Source organism: Diorhabda sublineata, chromosome 2 (assembly GCF_026230105.1).
Source record: "Diorhabda sublineata isolate icDioSubl1.1 chromosome 2, icDioSubl1.1, whole genome shotgun sequence".
NCBI lineage: Eukaryota > Metazoa > Arthropoda > Insecta > Coleoptera > Chrysomelidae > Diorhabda > Diorhabda sublineata.
Genome location: NC_079475.1, coordinates 34,804,317 through 34,824,483, shown reverse-complemented (window position 1 = coordinate 34,824,483; position 20,167 = coordinate 34,804,317). Strand labels below are relative to the sequence as shown.

Sequence of the window (20,167 nt, the reverse complement as noted above, 5' to 3'; positions counted from 1 at the left end):
GTGAATTCGACTGTTTTTTTTCTGTAGCCGGTTTAAGGGATCTTTTACCGTCATAATATTGCCTTTAGTTTGATGAAATCGAAAGCTTTTATGACCAGAACTATTCGTTGACGAACCATTCCTGTTTGATTTATCAGTTTCACTATAATGAGACGCTAACTTCCGGTCGTTAGCGTCTCATTTTTTAAAATGTCATTTTCTGTATTTAATTCTGCAGAGCTATCGATAAAAAATATCAGCAACTCTAGAACTATGCTGGACTCCTTTCAAACTATGATTAATACAATTTTTTAGCTTCATTCTTCGGAATTCAGATTTTTTCTTTAGCAATTATACACAGAATTAGCAGCTGTTGATTGCCTTGTGACTGTTCTGATTGTTTGTTTTTTAATTCTGGATTAGTTCCATTAAAATGAGATCGATAAATTAAAACATTGTTAATTAATTTATTGTCCAAAAATATCATCAGGTGAACTAACTCAAATTTTTTAGTGAGATACAATTTGCAAATTCTAATTTTTTCTAAATTGACAGAGGCCACCTCCTGTACCATCTATAAGAAACAATTTGGCACAAAAATTGAAGAAACTTATTTTTTCTGTAGTTTCTTATAATCAATTGACAAAATATATACTTGCAAAATGTGATAACAAAATTTACCTAAGTGAAATAACTGAATAATTCTATTACATTTGCAGATATAACTCATTTGATAAGCAACTAAAATATCGATAGCAGATAAAAAATAAAAATCACACCAGATAATTAGAGAATTATATCGTTGTGATGTTATTGATGGAATCATAGTATTCAAAAGTAGATGGTAGAAATGTTGCATTTGAATTAATCATGTATTTACAATGAAGTATGTTTTACATAAAATCAATGTACGAACTTGAAACTGAATAACTAAGATAAAAAACAAATCATTTAAATTGAAGCATTAAAATGTCCATCAGACTAGATAAACTTGACATATGTATAATAATTATTTACTTTTAAAATGCTGATAACATTGTTAAACACATTTTCCTAGAATTCTATTATGTAAGTATAGATTCAATATGAGAATAATATAGTGTGACCTGTAAGTTACAGATCAACACAACAGTGTCAAATTTAATTAAAAAATCAAGAAAATCGCCACACATCTTTAATATGAGTTAAAATCTTTTAATTTAGGTGGAAAGCATTCAAATAAATATACCTTTGGGTATAGAATTAAATGTATTAGTTACGAAAATTTTCAAATTAAAATTTATATTCATATTATACATTTTGGGTATATACAAAATTAGCCACATGGAATAAAAACAATTTAATTGTGTAATTTTATTTTGAAACAAAAAAATGAGAATTATGTATAACAACAATACTTTATCAAGTAACTATTTCTTATAAAAACACCAATTGACTTACTTTAAAACAAACGATCTCAATATGTTATCTATCATACAAATTAAGTTTTAATATAAAATGTTTTATTTATCACTTTCAATTTCAAAATAAGAACATTTCAAATTAACATTATTACATAATACCTTGCTATTAAAAAAGCAAATTGTTGAAAAATTATGAATTCAAGGTCGTGAGCTATAAAAATGATGAGTCATACGAAGATCATAGTTATTAATAAATAAACTTAAAAACATGAAAAACGTGTTAAATACTTAATTAAATGACATAATGTTATCTCATTAAGTGACCTTTTCATCAATATTGTATAACTTCTATTTGATAATTTTTCTTTTATATCAAAAATTATACCTTACAGATGAAATTTATTTTTATATACTCAGATGTAAAATTTTCGGAAATTTTGAAAAACTTGCTCCAATCTATTTTTACCACTTTAACCAATAATCAATATTGGATTATTCATAGGGAAAAAGGGCATAAAATTCAAATTAAAACAAAGTTAATGTTACATTATGTTTTCATGACAGTCACAGCAAATATTTCCAAGATAAACAATTGCAGTTTAACTAAAAATAATGCCCTATATAAGAGTTCACTGACATTGAGCCTCAAAAACTGTCATTTGTTGCACCTGATGACCTTAAGACCCTTTATAAATATTTTCAAATATATGAACAACAATAAATACGCATTCAGAAATAAACTTGAATACCTAGCTACAAAATCAAAATGAGAAATACTTCAAAACTTTAAATGGAATTATTATTTTCCAAATTTGTAGTGGTTACACCTACTGTCGGCCATATTCAGGTCACAAGTGGATTTTATTCGAAAAATAAGAATGTACTCAAAATATTTCAAAAACATACCTGTTCGTAAAAGCAATAATAATTGTACACAACCACACTTTTATTAATAAAACCGGTGTTTTTGTATAAATAATACTTTTATTCACTTGTTCATTAGTTCACAAACGCAAACGCCCTTCATGACAGCTAACTCTAGTACTAAAGCGCCTGCGCATAAACAATTGAAAACGGAAAGGTGCGTTCTCATAAAAGTTACAGTGGCAGCAAACGATAAATTTCTGGGGGGAAGGATAACTACATCTCCCATCTTCAGTTACTTGACCCCTAGATCAATCAATCATATACCATCACATTTCAGACATATGCAAACGTATTACTTTATATATTTAAGATTCATGAGAAATGTTGGAAAACCGAGAAGTTAATGAAAAAATTAAAATAATTAAATTATAGATACCAGGAAACTTCAATACATGGGAAAGGTTGATATAAAAAGAAGGACAAATTCTATTTCCGATTTTGATGGATGAGATAATAAAAATATTTCCATCAAATTAGAAACAAAACATGTTGGGATAGATATCTATGAAGAAATAAAATGACAAGAATAAAACATTCGAAAAGCGAAAAATGAGGATAAACAAGAATGAAACAAAAGAAAATTTCAAATTAATTGCAACGAGAATAATTAAAAACAATAAATTTATAATATCCAATGGATGCAGTCTAATTTCGATTTGAGGCGATTACTTTAGTAAAATTCAATCCAAAGAAATGGAGTATTTAAGGATAATTACAAATACAAAGATCGGGAATACAATCTGAATTTAAATTCATCACACCATCTTATATGTGAACTATAAAATAAAGGAAAAATATCTCCAATAAAACAATAGTATTTTATATAATGACAAGATATCATTGGTTATATTGTACTGATGAAAGCAAATGAATCAGTGACATGTACTCCAGTTATAGCTTACTCTTCTAAAACAGACTAATGAATATAAATTCAATAGACCATAACTAGTTTATCAAAATAACTGTGTATTGTTGTGTGTATATTTATTCACATACAATTCTGTAGCATACGAGCCGCCAATGAATTGTCTTGGAGTAACTAAAGAGAGATGATGTATACCCAGCTTGGTTCTGAACAAAGATGGATAATTTTACTCTACTTTAATCAATGTAATGATGATGTCATTCTTGTCTTTTTAGAAGGCAAATTAACAAAATATTTCAAAAATAGTGAAAATTCTGATGGATACTATGATATCAAATTAACCACTAAAAGTATATTGAATCTTTTAATATAAATATAAAATTATTTTAAAATATATTTCTATATAGTATGTACAACATAGATATACTTGCTTTTTAGAAACAGCTCTCCCATTTGCTGATTTGACAATACAAATTTTCATGACGTGTCTTTATTATACAGAAAAAGAGGTTAGGCTAATATCTAGGGGTTTTACATAGATACAATTTATTTAAAAAGGTTCTTGTTTACTATGTTATAAGAATTTAGAATACGTTAAGCATTAGTGATAATGGCGGACCCTACACAACAAAATGAAGCTAGATCAGACAATTACTGTAAAGATAGATATTTCCATTCCAGTAACAGACCCTACCGCGGCAGGGGTAGAGGTAGAGGTAGAGATTACAGGGTAGATAATGTTGAGCGAGCTCTTAGCGAATTAGGAGTAAGAGATCTAAGAGAACACCTTGATAGAAAACATCAGAATGAACAGGTAATGTTCTGTATCAAGTTTCGTCTCCTATTTTGATATTTGAAATTTGTAGTCAAAAAGTGGCCCACCATCAGATCCATCTTATAATTATCTAAAAGACCCACTAAGAGAAAATGAAGATAATAGTGCAAATGTAAGTATATAGGTACATATTGTATTTAGTACATTGTGTTTTATGTATGTAATGTTTTTAAGGTACAATCATCTTCTTTATTGCGCTCACATAGCTACAGGGGTCGAGGAAGATCTAGATATGAAGAAGATACATTTATACAAAACCCGATGAATATTAAGGTAGAATTGATTACTTCTACTGGTCAAAGAAGTTGTACATTAAATGAAGGTTCCAAATTAGCGGATATAAAACATATACCAGATTATGAACATCCACAACGTGGCGGCTTCGTGAGAGGTAGAAGCTCTAGAGGAAGAGGCAGAGGAAGATTTAATAATGATCCATCAGATGAAGGTGAGAGGATTAGGTCTAAGAGTAGTGAACGTAGAAGAAACAGTGAAGCAAGGAATCACCGTAGAAGCAAAAGTGTGGAAAATAAAGGTAGAAATAGGGAAACAACAACAAATAATTCTGAATCTAATCCTAAATCTACATCTGAAACTAATGATTATCAAGGGAGAGGAAACGTAAAAACTTCTTCTGAAATCATACCCGAAAATGTTGACTATAGAGGTAGAGGAAGAATTTCATCATATACTTCTGAATATTTACCACACAATCAAAAACCAAGAGGATCATTTGATAATAACACCAGAGGGAGGTTCAGGAGTAGAGGAAGACGATGGGGAGGTAGAAGAGGTGGTAGAGGTAACCAAAGACCAACAAAATCTGACATTGACCAGATTGCTAATACTGATGTGACTACTGAAGAAAATTGGGAAGATGAAGAAAATACTGATAAACCTTGTGAGACTAACACAGAGATTGAAGATGTTGAAAATAACGATCAGGAAACAAATCCTCCAGCTAGCTATTCTGAAGATATCAGTATCGTAGTAAACACAACTAACGAAGGTAATATTAAAAAAAGAACTGTTAGATTCAATTTGAATGAAAATAAAGATGAAAAAAATGGAGATTTAATACAGGAAAAAGATGAGGACAAACCTTGCAAAGTTGCTAGTAGCGTTCAGTAAACAACACTGTTATTTCAATATTACCTCTGCATATTCAATTTTTTTTTTTCAAAGTAACTTCAATATTATGTTCTAAATGTATTGGATGCCATTTTTGAAAACTATTTGTACTCCCATTGTTTTGAGAAAAAAATGAGTGATAGTTGGAAATTGTCCTTGGCTGAAGTAATAGAAACAAATAATAAAAAATATGAATTTTTTATCATAACATCATGTAATATCAGAGATATATTTCTTTTCAAAAGTTATAAATATTTAAAAATATTTTTTGCTGATCAAGTTTTGGAAGATTTTTTTCAATTTTAGTTTGGGGTGTAAAAACATAGATTTTGATTATTCTTTTCTGAAATATTTCAATTTAAATTTCTGCATTTTTTATTTGTAACTTTTTTCATCTTTCATGAAATAGTTGATCATAACAACAAGTAATATCAAAGATATATTTGTTTTTAAAAGTTATGATCATTTAAAAACAGTTTTTATTGATCAAGTTTTGGAATATTTTTTTCAAAATTTAGTTTCTGATGTAAATACATAAATTTTGATTGTTCTTTTCTGAAATATTTCATTTTCTTTTTCAATATTTCAATTTGAATTTCTGTATTTTTTATTTGTTACCAATAAAGTTATGTCAGGACAGTGATATATCACCAGTGGTATTTTCAAAACATGAATAGAGTGATTTTGGTATCTACCTCCATTTTTCTTATGTACCACATTTTACGGAATTTTAATAAATTAAAAACATCAAGTTCCATAATTGTAAGTAAAAATATGTCTAGTAGACTTTGAGTGTGATATTAATTTTGATTTATCGAAGTTTTTATAGAAGATTGACAATAGTCGGCGAAAAAACGAAGTGCCTTCAAGTATTGATTTAAACATTTAGATATCTGTATTTTTATAATGAAAAAAATTAAAATGTGTTTCATAGTAAATCAATATTACTTTTTCAGTTTTTGTGATATACGTGTATTTATTTCTTGTATTTTAAAATCAAATTGATTAATAATTGAAGCAACAATATATTTAATCACAATATTTTAATTATATGTTCGTATTTGAATTATTTATTGTTTTAATATCAAAAACAGTTGAAGTAAACAAATAAATGTCAGAAATATAAATAACTGTTTTCAAAGAAGACAATGCTTTTGACTAAAAGGTTTTTCCTATGGGTATTCGTTATGCAAAATAATGTATAAAGCCTCAATTTAGAGTTATATAAATTTTTTCTTTGTAGTTTGTACCATGTTTTCACTTCTTCGAAAGCTGAAACAGAATATATTCTAACAATATAAACTCATAATTTATTTTTGTTGAAAATGTATTTTATCTTCTCTGAAAATCTCATTTTTTTAGGTTATTGAGATTTAAATTTTCATTATTCTTTTATCTATGTTTTCCACTCTTTTCTCTCCCTTTCTACTTTATTCATTTGTCGTACTGTTTTCCCCTTTTCTTCCTTTTAATTCTACTTGTTCTAGTCAAGTTTTCCTAGATCTTCCTCTTCTTATTTTCTTATATCTTTTTGCTTCTGTCACTTTTCATATTATGCTTTATAGTGCTCTTCTCTATATGTGTTTTACCACAAACATTTTCCAAGTATTTTTGTTCCTGTTTGAGTTTTTTTATAATTACTTCAATTCTTCTCATATACACCCTCGTTTCCCATGTCACTTTCTTTAGTTGTTTCATTAGCTGCTGTTATTCTGTGTCTTTTTGTTCATTACACAGGTTTCACTTCCATATGTTGGGATTAGTGGGAATGACTTTTTATCTTTATAAAAGTAAATCACAAATGCAATACTGAAATAATTGTATGAAAAATCAAAAGTATTATAAATAAAAATTGTATAATGGTAAAAATTTATTTATACAATATTGATTGTGTTGAAAAAATATAAAATCTAGAAGTAAAAATAATATTTCCTTTTTAAATTAATATGTCTCTAAAATAAATCACATGAAGCATCACTAGTTTGTCTTGAAACTATAGTAGGAAGAGCGTTACTTTTCAATTTTTTTCTAATTATCTACTCTGACTTTTCCCATTGATCACTAACGAAATAAAGCTATAAAAAAGAAGTTCTTTTAATATTGGACATCAATTTAGAAAATAAAAGATAACATAGTACAGTAACATCATATTTTCATTTTAAACTTCGCATAAAGCAGCTGAATCTCCAGGAGTCCAATTAGGATCTTTTACACAATTTATTCTCCTCAATTCCCTTCTCTTTGGATCTGTTGGAAAGTAGCACATATTCAAACTAACTCCATTCTTATTTTTACATCCAGGAGCCTAACACTTTGGTATTTTTAACAAATATTTCATCCTAACAGTAAAATACCAATTTTTACTCAATCAGATTTGTTTACACACAAACACACGCTTACGGTCACATCACTGATAGCCGAACCTAATTCTGTGAAAGTTAGGGTACTGAATATGACGGAACCAATCAGAAAGCTACTAAGGATTGGCCACATTGTAGCGCTACGTCCGCTGAATGCGACTATTATGGATAATCCTTTTCTGTCATAAGCAGCTGTGAATTGTCTTTTTTAAACTATTTGTTTTAAAAAATGTTACTTCAAGTGTGAAAATATTCTTTATTTAGTATTGTATAGAATCAATGATTTTTTTTATGTTGGTTATGGATTTTTTTTTTATAAAAGCTCATACTTTTATCAGGGGTGGATGAGAAATCCCCATCGGGAATCTTTTGACCACACAAATCACAAAGGTAACTTAAACAACACAAAAATGGACACGAAAATTATTTATTATATTCCGCAGTTAGTATGAAGGATACTCGGAATAACATGGATTTTTAATTATTCGATTTGTAAGCATATCTGAAATGGTATATTCTGGGTATGATGTTTTGAAATAGGGTTGCTGGTCAAGTTAGATGGGGCCGAGGGAGGAGCGTAACTAGCGTTTGGTTTTGACCAGTGTTAAGATTACCTCTGTGAGGTAGTCGCTCAAGTTGTTGGTCATATCAACGAAAATGTCAAGGTCGTACCGAACCGGAATGGTACGACGTTCGTTCCTGTTGAGTATCCAGTCAGGAGAAATAAGATGCCCTGGCGTCGGTGTAACGCAACACCAAACTGAGTCTAACGTTTCGAAGGTTTCCTTCCATAGTTGGAAACCAAAAGATACTGCCATGCCGAAGGTGCCTGGGGATTCGGAGTTGAGGCAACGGGATGACTGTAGCAGTTGATGCCCTGCTAGTAACATCGTTTTCGGCGATGGGATGGGTTGGAATGGATTGGCAGAAATAGCCCTGCTCTGAAATAGTTGAAAACACTATGGGTTGCAGCTTGAAAGTTTCGGTGCTAGCTAGAATGCTGGAAACAGCTTTGAGCAATACAATACAGACAGGGAATCTCTTCGTAGAGATTGTAGGTGGCTTCGTCGATAGTGGCGTTTTAGTAGCCTGGAGCGTGATCTGCTTCAAAAGTTGGCAGAGGTGGGAAGGAAGGATAAAGGTGTTGACCCGCTTTGGTCTCAATAACACCTAGTGCATTGAGATATAGATACACCGGCTCGGGTACGTTGAAAGCGTAGCCGTCGCATTTATCCAGGATCAAGATCTCTTCGGGAGATTCAGAATTCCGAGCCACAACAAATTAACGCAGTAGTATTACAAAAATGTGTGTAAGGTCAGGTTTCATTTTTCTAGTTGTAATTATAATTCAACATACAAATTGAAAGTGCTTCTATGACTTCTATTATGAAATGATTGCAATAGTTCTTATGGGAATTTTTAAGTGAAAAGACTTTTTACTATTCACTACTCTTCAATTTTTGGCTATAATTTCTATTTCATGTTGTTGCTTTTCTTCCAAAAAAATTAAACCTCATGTTGCAAAACAAATACCTTTTATCATATACGATATCGAAACTTTTTTTCTTATAATATACTATTTCTAGCATGCACTGTTAAATTTTCGACTTAAAATATTAAAGATTAAAAAAATTGGGCTCAATTTTGCAAAAAATGTCATTTTTTCACTTTTTTGAAGTTTATTTTTCTTTCGACATGTAAAAATTAAAATTTAAACATTATTAATCATTCGATTTCTAAAATAACACACTAAAATATGTTACAAAAAGTTTTCAAATAAAAATATTAAAAACCTTTTTCAGCCATGTGGCAATTACGTGATTTTTTTTAAGTGTGTCAAGTAAGGGTTAATTATTTGTTACATATCAAATTATTATATTCTGTTTTGTTTGTAAATGCTTATATGATTACATATTACCAACATCGACTGGCTCATATGAAATGTTTACAAAAACCTAACGATCATTTTTTCATAAGGTCCGTCCACCCCTGTTTTCTATTGTGCTAAAATTGCTAGTTTAGTATTATAATTGGGCTGTTGTTAAAAAGACTCGAGTATATTTACAGAAAGAATTTAATTTCGGAAACTTAGGTTAATTTTTTAAAAATTGGAATAAGTTTCTTCAAATCACTATCAAAATAAGTTCAATTAAAAATTAAATTCAAATTTGATAATTGGGTTATTTTGTAATAATATAACAGCTGATACAGTGGGGAAATACTTTACCTACTCTTATTGTTTAAAGTTGGTAAACATGTGATTTGTTTTTTTCTCATTATTATATTGTTTATGTTATGTTATGAAATATAATATTGAAAGATATTTTTTCCAAATTAGGTTGAAAACTACATTATTTTACCAGTAGTTTTGGTTTAATATCCCCACATAACTGTTTTATTTTTCATTTTTGGACTGTTTATATATTCGTTATTAAATGTCTTTTGATATTATTCTTGAAGTGATTATGTTAATTTAGCTTTGCATTTATAACCTTCCATATTGCGTAGAAAATAAAAAAAATTGTAACATTCACATTTTTGTTTTTCTTATATATTTCATTAATAGGTTAACTTTTTCATTATACCCATTTATATTTGAAGAAAACCTCAAAAATTATTTACACGAACTACCCATTATGGTATAGTCAACAAGTTCAAAAACGTAAAAAACAAGGAAAAGGTTTGTAGTAACAAATACACATTAAATTGATTGAAAAATAATTTATTTTATAACATATATATTTCTTTGTAAATAAATTTTAATTTTTATCGATTATAAATATGATTTATCAACATTCAAAGCTTATAAATCGTCGAAATGCCCGTAAGTGAAAATTGAATACAAAATCCAACATACCCGATACTGAATTCAACATCAAGTTTTAAAAAGATGTAATCTGTTTTGTAATTATGCGACATAAATAAAAACTTTGTATTAACAAAACACTTCATAAAAAAATAGATTAACTAACGACATTACTGATTCATTGACTAGTATTTCATTTACGATTATCTGTATTAGATGGTTCACGGCAATATTATTTGTTCTAACCACATAGCGCCGTTTGTGAGTGTTAACCTTAACCACTCATTTTATATCTGTCACAAAAGAGAAGAATAATTAAATTTTATTAATTTTGTGTTATTCGGGAAGTCAGAAAATATATTTTAACAATTGTTAATGGTTACAATATTCTACTTAGTAGAGATGATGACTGACATTTTAGCAGTACCCAACCATTAAAGACATTTTAGCATACATTAAATTCCGACTATACCGGACTAATGAGGTGCAAGATATTTACATGCCGACTGAAGCTCATTTCAAAAGTTTAGAAAATGGAAATGAATTCCTAAAATATTCACAAAAGTAAATAGCGACCAGTATACTAAGTACAGAGAGGAAGCTACCTGGTAAAACATGAAAAATTACACAACTAAACATACCTATAGAACAAAATAAAAAACCAAACAAAAATGATACTACAATGTGTATAAGGAACTTCTGACAATAAATTACAAGATAAGAAGACATTCAAAATGTACTTTAAGCAATTCAGAAAAAATAGGAAACTATAGGTATGGAAAGTTTCAACTCAACCGAAAATAAAAAGTTTAAATTCCATTTTTATCTGAAAGATGCCACCACTCTATGGGTTGAATCTTTATTGCTTGAAAATTATATGTTTCTTAATATTGTTTCACATATTGTTTAGCTTTTTATCTCTTTTATGTCTATCCATTTTTTGTTGTACCTTTTTACACATTTTCAACAATGTAACTGGGGAAATACATTGCACAATAATTGTGGATTATCCAAACTCATCAAATAAATAAGGGTGGCGCCATATTAGCATCAGGGTAAATATCTTTTAGGTTATAATAGCTGCTTACCATTTACATTAAAGTGATCTGAGACGATCAGTTATGTAAGTTTTTTAGTGTTGTGTGATTAATTGCTTTTTTTGAAGACAAGATCTCAACCTCACTTTCAATCTGAGTTCACAAAATTCACTAAAACCACACGGTCTCATCTTGAGCAGATTGCGGGTAAAAACTCAGTTAGGTTCCACTAGTGAGACTGAAAAGTAATGTGTATTGAACTGAGCGATGACGTCGTGAGTTTTGATGAAAATGGAAAGCAGCTATTTACTACAACAATTTTCAATAATGAACTGCTTGAGTCAAAAATAATATAAACTTTTTAACTCTTTATACATTAATTCATCTACAACTGCTACATCCATATCATACTCTTTGTCTACACCAGAGCTATTCTGGAAGGTTTTCGTACTGTTATTTACCTTAAACAACTAAACACTTGTTTCAACTTTTCTCCCCTAAGAGATACTCCTCCTTTCCACCCTCCATACAACAAAATCATTTATTTTTCGCCATATTTTGGCAACTTAATTTATATTTATGCTAGCAGATAACTACAGCTTTAAACGGATAATAAAAAATGAATTAGATCTTTTCACCTATTTTATAAAGGTTCACAAAGACTATTCGAATCAAATTAAATTTTTATTTTCTGTTCAAAGCTCTAGATAGATCTACTAGTATAAATAGATACAAAAACGAAAAAATAAATAATTTAATGTAGGTTATGCTTTGTCATTCTAGTTTTTGATTCATTTGTTAATTGTTTGTTATCTATTTCAAGTTTTATTTTAGCTTTGTTAATACATAGTAAAAAATTTCACTCAGTACATTATTACATTTAAACAAGAATTTATTATAACATAGTTATCAAGATTTCTTCATTTTTGTGTTAATACACCTTCAAAATTTGCAACTACATCAAAAAAAGATAAATTACTTTGCTTCTAAATGTCCTTGATTTTAGGTCTCTTTTGATTAGTTTCTTTTATTTTAAATTAGAAGGAACCTAAAATCAAGAACATTTATAAGCTTAAACATATCAAAAGGTCTAAAAAATAAGAAATTTACTTGTTTTTATCTAATAGCATGAGCTATCCAATTTACCCCCCTTTTTGTTAAACATAAAAAATTAAAAATAACTGAGGTTTAACCCCCGGGGGTAGCCAATTTGGTCAGAACTAGTAACATTGTGGTGAGCCATCTAAATATAGGTAATGTCAAGTATACGTTTTTACGTAAGATTAAAAAAATATCTTGAATACCCCTTCTTGATTGAAAATAATACAAGCGAGCTTTGTGAAGGATGTATACTAATACAAGTTATTATTCATAGCCCTCAAATAGCAAAAACGTGGATATCGATGAAGTTTTTTAATAAATCTATTAACAACGTACTCAATCTTTTTTGATCTTTGATAATTTTATTATCAATTATGTATAAAAGTAGAATTTCTATCCTAAATAAATCTCAATATTTTCAGAATATATAAAAATTTCAGTCGGAATCTATAACAACAAAAAAAATGATGGATATTAAATAAAAATTGTGAGTTGAGGAAAAAATATTGACTATTTACCTATGTACTGCTGCTAGCATGTACTTTAGCTGGTTGACTAGAATTTACGGTACCATAATTAACAATTATGGTATCATCATTTTCGTTTTGATAATATCCCGGATTTGGCATGCTATTTGGCATACGTGGCGATACCAGATTAGAATACTCATCTTCACCTCTTGGAATGCTATACATACTTTTACCCCTTATTCTGCGGCTAATTGAACTACCTGAAATTAATTTTTTAACTTAAGTAAAACTTTAACATCACACTTTTATTAGTCAAATAACTACAAAATATTTAATCAAAATAAATTTTTTTCTTCAATTATGAACTCAACTGTGTGTCATTGAATTGGCCTAAAATTTTGTGTAAAATCCAAAGAATGTCAAAATTTTTATTTACAATAATGAATTCAATATCAACTTCCAGTATAACCGAAATTGCTGCCAAAATAATATTGTAAGTGGGACATACAGCTTTTAGACAATTTGTACTGAGCAATTCCAAATGTCCAAACTGTAAATGAAGTTTTCAGTTTTTAAAAATTTGTTATTACAAAAATGTATGTTTTTATGTTCCTCATTTTTTAATTGTAATTAACTATTGTGTAAAATATAATTTGTTATCTGTCGCAAGTTGTTGTAAGGATCCTAATAACATATTTTGGTAGAGAACTAGGGCCCCTAAATCCAATTACTCTTGTAAGACACAGAAATGATAAATATTTTTTGAAATACAACATTACTTTATAATCTTTTTGTTTCAACAAATAAATATTAAAAGAGCTTTTATACCAACAACTGATAAAAAATTACAACTTAAGCATCTGTCATGTCTACAAAGTTATATTCCATAATTCTGTCTGTTGTTATTTTTTATAAATATCTAATGATCTGTTGCCATAAAGACTTCTGTATAAATTTACAAATTAGTTGAAAATTAAGTTCTAAATGACCATGCCAACACACAAATCTAATATGGTCCTGCTAAAGCCCTTATTTTTGTTTATACTGTCAAATGAATCGGCCTTATGACATTGCAATATTGTCAGAATGGCAGTTTAGACGAATAACTTTTTATTAGTATTAAAAAGTCAATATAAATTTTATGTTAAAATTTTTTCAATTATCTCAAAGTGATAGTTAAATCTCTTAAAATTTTTGAAATAAAGAATAGTTATTTGAACAATATCCATATCACCAAATTAACAACTGATATGATTAACTTATTAAAAGAACTGTGATTCTGATACACTTACTAACAATGCCTAAATGTTCCCTAACGTCTGTACGCACATCAGACATATCCCACATAGCCAAAAATGAATAGAAGCATGATTGTCCTCTACTAGGCGAGTCCGCAGTAAGATATTGTTCATAAGAGAAGCTGTAATGATGTGCTATAGATGCTAAACACATTTCTATGCATATTAAAAAATCTTGAAGCCGTGTAGAAAGACTTAAACCGTCTTGGTCACTATCAGGTCCTGGTTTGATTATCTCAAAGTAAACAGCAAACTGTATTAATACTCCTTGACTGAAATATAATTAATATATGGTAATTAGAAACACACTAAGTTCGAAGAATATCTATTTTTTTAAGGGTCTTCAATGGTTCATTCAACCAATTATTATAAAGTGAACTTGAAAGATACATGTCAGATAAACATTATAAAAAAATAAAGAGTGATCAAACTATACTTACAAGAATGAAAAGAACACAACAGCCTTAATGCATAAAAACTTGGGCAGTGGTTTCATAGGTCTCAATTCAGCAGCACTGGCTTTATAGAACATCACCAAACAGTACATAGCCAAGAACTGGGAAATATTGTCTACAATAAGCAAATATGGAAATGCTACGCTGGCTTTGAATTCACCATCACCATAAACATTGTAACTTTTGCACACACTAAAAATATATTTAGATTAATATACTTTCTATCTCATTAATTGCTAACTTATTCTAAGAGAAAAAATTCATAATGGAAATGTGAGACATGAAAATCTGTTAACTGCTTCAGCATAAATATGCGTTTATCAAAGAAATTTCATGTATGGAACTGAATTTTCTTTTTGAATTTTTTTACTCATTATTTTAATTTATAGTTGAGTCTGTATAAAGTTCATTGTTAAGTAGCTGGAAGTGGTTAGGTGGAAGAATGACAAATATGTTTGATCCAAGGCTGGATCTACATGTGGGCTGAATGGGCTATTGCCAATGGCGGCAGAATTTATTATTATTCCAACAATTAAAAATATTGGGAAAATTTATTTAAAAGAATTTCTAATGATAAATATTGTAAATTGTTTTTTTAAACAATTATTTACTAAATATATTTCGTTTATTTCGTAGTCCTAACAAGAACGAAATGTAGTATATTCCAGGACACTGCTGATAAATTTGATTAAAATCAGTAGAAAGCATTATTGTGATATGGAAATTGATCAAGTAAATCAAATCATGATTAAAATTAGAGACAAGTTATTGTATTATAATTCCTCAATATATCTTCTTAAATTTGATTACTCTTAATCAAACTATCAAAAAGTTTAGAACAAGCAGTAAAAAAACCATTATAGTGCCTAATTCAATAATACTAAAGCTTAACATCTGGTTATTAACATTACATTTGACCACTAGTGTTATTTCCAGTCCAAATGTAGGTCTGGTAGCCAGCACTCTGGGCTTCAAATTGAATTCTAAAGATATATTATTACTTGTTAATTTGTAATAATACATAAATACATAATACAATAATAAATACAAAATACATAATAAATTTTGGAGAAATGTAGATGAGAGCAATCTTTATCTTAGTGCTCAAAGTCACAAAAAATGCTCCAAATTTACATTAGCTACAAGCTTAAGCTCCTGGAACTTTCTTAATGATCTAGTACTTGATCATTGTACAGCTTGGAATCTGCTACATGTACTTGTGAGAAGCTTTCTCTAATTAACGCAATTGTTGCAGCACACAATTTAAAAGTAAGATTATGATTTTAGGCAGCCGCAAAATTAAGTTATTAAAAGAAAACTTATTTTTTTCCATTAAAAGTTGTAAGCAAATAACAAATTACGTACTTATTTTGCTGAAGAATATATACAAGCATAACCTGAACCCTGTTAAGTAAAAATTCTCAGTAAGTCAGGAAAAAATGCCATTCCCTACTAATGAACCCTTAAATATGTGGTATCTCGAATTATTAGTCTTTCTAACTTGAACAAAATGTTATTTCCCTAGGAAGTATTGATAATACATATTTATACTCCATAACTCAAATTTTAGAAAAGAGACTCCTTCAATTGTAGTTTATAAAATACAATGACATCTTACTTGGAATTTAGTGTACAGTTTACTTCACTAATATGTAATTTGTTAATATGAATTTGCCCCTACAAATCAAATAACATACTTGTAAATTGCGTTTTTAAGTCAAAATTTCAGCAATTAAATCATGTATCTCGAAGTTCTTGTCGAGTCAAAAACTCGTTAACTGAATTTTTTTGCATTTCTCTTGACATTCGAGTTAAAGAGATTCCAATGTAACTACTTACATTGATATTGCAGTTGTTAAAGGTCTTATGATGGTGTATTGTAAGATACCATGTTTACAGGTGTAAACAAAAGGTCTGAAAAAATAATAAATTAAAAAAGTTTTCAAAAACAATTCTCTTCAAATGTACCTTCCCATTTCCCATTCTGGTAAACAACAAAGAGGAAATATATGCTTCACTTGAGGCTTCAGTTCCAAACTTGCTTCCAAATCCATTTCCATGTTTAAATAATTCAAAAGAAATACCATAAAATTATAAATAACAAATGCCTCATAGCATTCTCTGAGACTATCTACGACTACTGACTGCTCAGGATATATAAGTCCCAACCACTAAAAAACATTTTATTGTCTGTGCATACATTATTAATATTAACAAAAAGCATAGCATCACATACATTATACACTTATAGAGCCTGGATTCTGGCTCAAGGGATTTCCAATCATGTCTAATTAATTGAATTTCCTCCAGTTGAAAGTTTGGATATAAATCAATTTGTTAAAGTACTTTCAAGGATGAAAACTATAAAAAAAGGAATATATGATTACTTACAGCATTAATCGCATAAATTGGAACCATCCATAAAATCCTAAAAAACAAATACAAATTCAATTCCGAGTCTTTCTTTCTATTATGATATATAGCATCACTAAATAGTGTGATCTTAGTTAATATGGTATTAAATTTTATTAGAGAATTCTAAATTTCATAGTTTGGAGACTAATATAGCATCAAATAAGTGAATATTTAGGAATTAATCACTTACCTAATAACATGTTTCTGTAACTTTGGTTGCACATAATGTGTAACATGTTGTATAATTTCCCACAGAGACAAGGGTATAGCGACCCATACAAATACCCCGCCTATAAGTATCTCTTGATCGTGCTTATTGAAACCATCTTCTAATGATTTTACTAAAAATAAAGGTACAAAAACTAATGCAGCTAGTGCATATAAAAGAATAAAAAGCGGACGTATCCACAGTTTCCATCTAAGCATACAATTAAGACATCCTTCATGACACATTTTCAATTATCATATCTATTGTAATACCTAAAATTATAGAATCTTGGTAAAATTGAAAAATATAAACAATGACAAATCTGAGTTATTGTTTTTGATATTTTGATAACATTTAAACTGTCATTCACAGTCATAGGCAATTTTTGGAAAAAATCTAGTGGAGCAGGATATTGAATTTTAATTCAATGGGTCGGTCTGTGGGTAGAGCTGACGACGCAAGCCACCAAAGAACATACATTGGGTATGTTCTATACAAGCGACTAAAAGTAAAATGAAGAAGATAATGACAAATAACATAACCCAAAACTGTAGTAAATATTGTTTACTTTATTAATCGAATATTTTAATTTAAAAATATTTACCAACCAAAACGGATGGTTGTCGAATAATTATGCTTTTATCTGATTCTCTATTATTTTGTGTGTCCATACTGGATACGGGGGCACTTTTATTTTTACTGATATATTTTGTATCCTTTTTAAAACTCTTAAAAAAATCAAAATAATTTTTTTAACGATATTGAATAACTTGCTTGTAATTTTCCTCAACACCTAATAGGTAATAACCTTATCCGACTTAGAATGTGATTATTTAAATGCTCAAGAATGTTGTTCAAGATTGAATGCTTGGGTAATGCCAAAATTCATAGCTCATGTATTTTTGAGCGTGCTTCTTTTATTACACAATCATTGGATCCTAGCTTGTTTGAATTTACCAATGACATTTTGGTTACTTTATGAAGTATATACTGTACCAAGTGGTAATTTGGGTGTTTATGATGCTATTGAAATACACAACAGAGGTCAAATAAAACGGCACATGAGAGATTGTATGATATATCTTGGTTACTATTTAATATTTTTCTTCCTATATTTATATTGGTAAGTACATTCATTAATTTTATGGATATTAATTAAAGTCATTAATATTTCGTAAAGTTGCTTAATCAGGCTTGCATCAAAACTTCTTAATAAGAGTAATTAATATTTGTATCGTGGAGTGAATATTACTATTAACTCTGATGTATTTTGGTTTTGTTATTATGTAAATGTTGATTTCTCCTAGACTTCATTTTTAAGTACTTCTATTTAACTACAAATATGCATACCTTTAACACCATTCAGACTATCCACAAGGAAATGAGAGTTCGAGAATGTGCGCACGTGTCCTTTCGCTTTTCTGTGGCTTCGTTTCGGTTTTTCAGGGGCGTGTCAAAGGATTCGAGAAAGAAAATAAAGTGAATGGCTCATGGGATCATATAAGTAGATAATTACATGTAGAATAAATCGAGAGTATGGATGTAGGAGGCACCTCACAAGAGTCTGGATCAGGCATTACAAAGTTTTGACTAGAAACTTGGACAGCTTAGACTAGAGCATAGAAGAAAGGTTACTGAGTTGACTCTGTTTTAACAATACTACCACGTCAAACGCTCTTCTGAGATGTCCAACATAATATCTAATAATTCTTTGGAGAAGTGCAAACCTGCTGATTCAACTAAGCGTGTCTTTCTGAATACTACATCCTACAGAAGTTAAGATTAATATCCACAGGCACCACTCAAACTAGTTTAATAGGGTTTATCCTCTTGTGCTTGATTTTTACATAAAAAATATATATCACAACTCTATTCATTCTCCACTCATTTTGTAAGAACATTGATTGAAACTATATCTGTAGATAATGAAAGATCACTTATATATCTCAGCTGCATTAATATCTCTTTTATTCATAAAAATACTGCTCTGGTCGGTGGTAATTTCAGTTGCCATTTTGTATAAATTTTAAAGTTAGTTTTTATTACAGTTTAATCACATCTTTACTCAAAGGGGACCCAATAAATAGAAAAGATGAAGGTGAAATAATACATGAATTTTAATGAAACTTTACTTGATATTATGTGTGAACTGATTTCTTGATAAGTTGATTATACTATTCATTTTTAAACAAACTTGATGTAATGGTGTTTCAATGTATAAGTTTATTGTGTATTTTTAAATTAAATATGATATGAATAGCTTACAATAAGACTAAGTGGAAGCTATTGGAATGTTTTGATATTATTCATGTAGAAATATATGTTAGAAATGTATTATTTATTGTATGTGTTATGTTTTATTATAACAAATATTTTGAATGTAGTGTTTTATTTCAATATGAATTGTTCAAATATAATAAATGTATCTAGAAGAATCATTAAACTTATTATCCTTGTCAAATTTCATATATTTTAAATTTATTATAACTGAAGCTAGAGAAATATAAAAAATGCATATATTGAACACACTGTTTATCTCTACTACATCAACACTCATTATTACACTGATTCCAGTTTTTATAATTAAAATTGTAAACTTTACCATAAGTATCTGAAGCTGACAACTTGGTTATCAAAACACACGTCAGACAATGTAATGTGATTTTATAAGTTCCAACTTAACTAAACCCAAAATTAGCTTCAATATATATTCTATTTTATTAATAAAGCTTGTATTCAGGGGTTAATTGTATCGGTAAAGATTTTTCTTTTCAACTCTTTTCTTTTCAGATAGTTTATTGGTATTGAAATTTAGTGAAAAATCTGTGCAAGTGTGTAAATTGCTGATAACTGCTATATAATTTTTAAACGTTTAGA

At 28.8% G+C, this 20,167-nt stretch overlaps 4 protein-coding genes across 11 annotated transcripts in view; 2 read left to right on the top strand and 2 right to left on the bottom strand.

The window, feature by feature from the left end:
- The window catches only part of LOC130440798 (spectrin beta chain), a 78,358-nt gene extending 75,915 nt beyond the window's left edge, over positions 1–2,443 (bottom strand). For 4 of the 6 annotated variants that reach the window (XM_056774137.1, XM_056774133.1, XM_056774135.1 and 1 more), the window contains exon 1: positions 2,289–2,443. The gene's annotated coding sequence lies outside the window, so the exon portion shown is untranslated. The remainder of the gene's footprint in view (positions 1–2,288) is intronic. The other 2 variants (XM_056774134.1, XM_056774136.1) reach the window with 2 other exon arrangements.
- A 1,023-nt stretch (positions 2,444–3,466) lies between these two features.
- On the top strand, positions 3,467–10,029 carry LOC130440799 (uncharacterized). Its single transcript, XM_056774140.1, has 3 exons — positions 3,467–3,988; positions 4,041–4,121; positions 4,184–10,029. Exons 1-3 carry the CDS (start codon positions 3,785–3,787, stop codon positions 5,138–5,140), a joined length of 1,242 nt encoding a protein of 413 aa, XP_056630118.1. The 5' UTR covers positions 3,467–3,784; the 3' UTR covers positions 5,141–10,029.
- Positions 10,030–10,206: 177 nt separating this feature from the next.
- On the bottom strand, positions 10,207–17,651 carry LOC130453461 (transmembrane protein 184C). 3 transcript variants are annotated; one of them, XM_056793228.1, is made up of 8 exons: positions 17,273–17,651; positions 17,059–17,095; positions 16,636–16,838; positions 16,507–16,581; positions 14,653–14,859; positions 14,207–14,484; positions 12,963–13,174; positions 10,207–12,891 (listed from the first exon to the last, which is right to left on the bottom strand). In XM_056793228.1, the coding sequence occupies exons 1-7, from the start codon at positions 17,533–17,535 to the stop codon at positions 12,963–12,965; spliced, it is 1,275 nt and encodes a 424-aa protein (XP_056649206.1). In that variant the 5' UTR covers positions 17,536–17,651; the 3' UTR covers positions 10,207–12,891. The 3 variants fall into 3 exon arrangements, with proteins under 3 accessions (XP_056649206.1, XP_056649205.1, XP_056649204.1); XM_056793227.1 differs by having other exon boundaries at positions 10,207–12,391; XM_056793226.1 differs by having other exon boundaries at positions 10,207–10,599.
- A 154-nt stretch (positions 17,652–17,805) lies between these two features.
- On the top strand, positions 17,806–19,725 carry LOC130453129 (protein cornichon homolog 4). Its single transcript, XM_056792739.1, has 3 exons — positions 17,806–18,001; positions 18,091–18,413; positions 19,339–19,725. Exons 1-3 carry the CDS (start codon positions 17,924–17,926, stop codon positions 19,409–19,411), a joined length of 474 nt encoding a protein of 157 aa, XP_056648717.1. The 5' UTR covers positions 17,806–17,923; the 3' UTR covers positions 19,412–19,725.
- The last annotated feature ends 442 nt before the right edge of the window (positions 19,726–20,167 follow it).

Excerpts from the sequence above, each read along its gene's own strand:
- LOC130440799 (XM_056774140.1), top strand. The coding sequence starts at position 3,785 with ATGGCGGACCCTACACAACAAAATGAAGCTAGATCAGACAATTACTGT. Across the intron at positions 3,989-4,040 it reads GAAAACATCAGAATGAACAG|TCAAAAAGTGGCCCACCATC; the intron begins GTAATGTTCTGT and ends TGAAATTTGTAG. Across the intron at positions 4,122-4,183 it reads ATGAAGATAATAGTGCAAAT|GTACAATCATCTTCTTTATT; the intron begins GTAAGTATATAG and ends AATGTTTTTAAG.
- LOC130453461 (XM_056793228.1), bottom strand. The coding sequence starts at position 17,535 with ATGTGTCATGAAGGATGTCTTAATTGTATGCTTAGATGGAAACTGTGG. Across the intron at positions 16,839-17,058 it reads CAATTTATGCGATTAATGCT|TGGTTGGGACTTATATATCC; the intron begins GTAAGTAATCAT and ends AATGTTTTTTAG. Across the intron at positions 14,860-16,506 it reads TTAACAACTGCAATATCAAT|TGTGTGCAAAAGTTACAATG; the intron begins GTAAGTAGTTAC and ends ATATATTTTTAG.
- LOC130453129 (XM_056792739.1), top strand. The coding sequence starts at position 17,924 with ATGCTTTTATCTGATTCTCTATTATTTTGTGTGTCCATACTGGATACG. Across the intron at positions 18,002-18,090 it reads TATTTTTACTGATATATTTT|GTAATAACCTTATCCGACTT; the intron begins GTATCCTTTTTA and ends AACACCTAATAG. Across the intron at positions 18,414-19,338 it reads TTCTTCCTATATTTATATTG|TTTAATCACATCTTTACTCA; the intron begins GTAAGTACATTC and ends TTTTTATTACAG.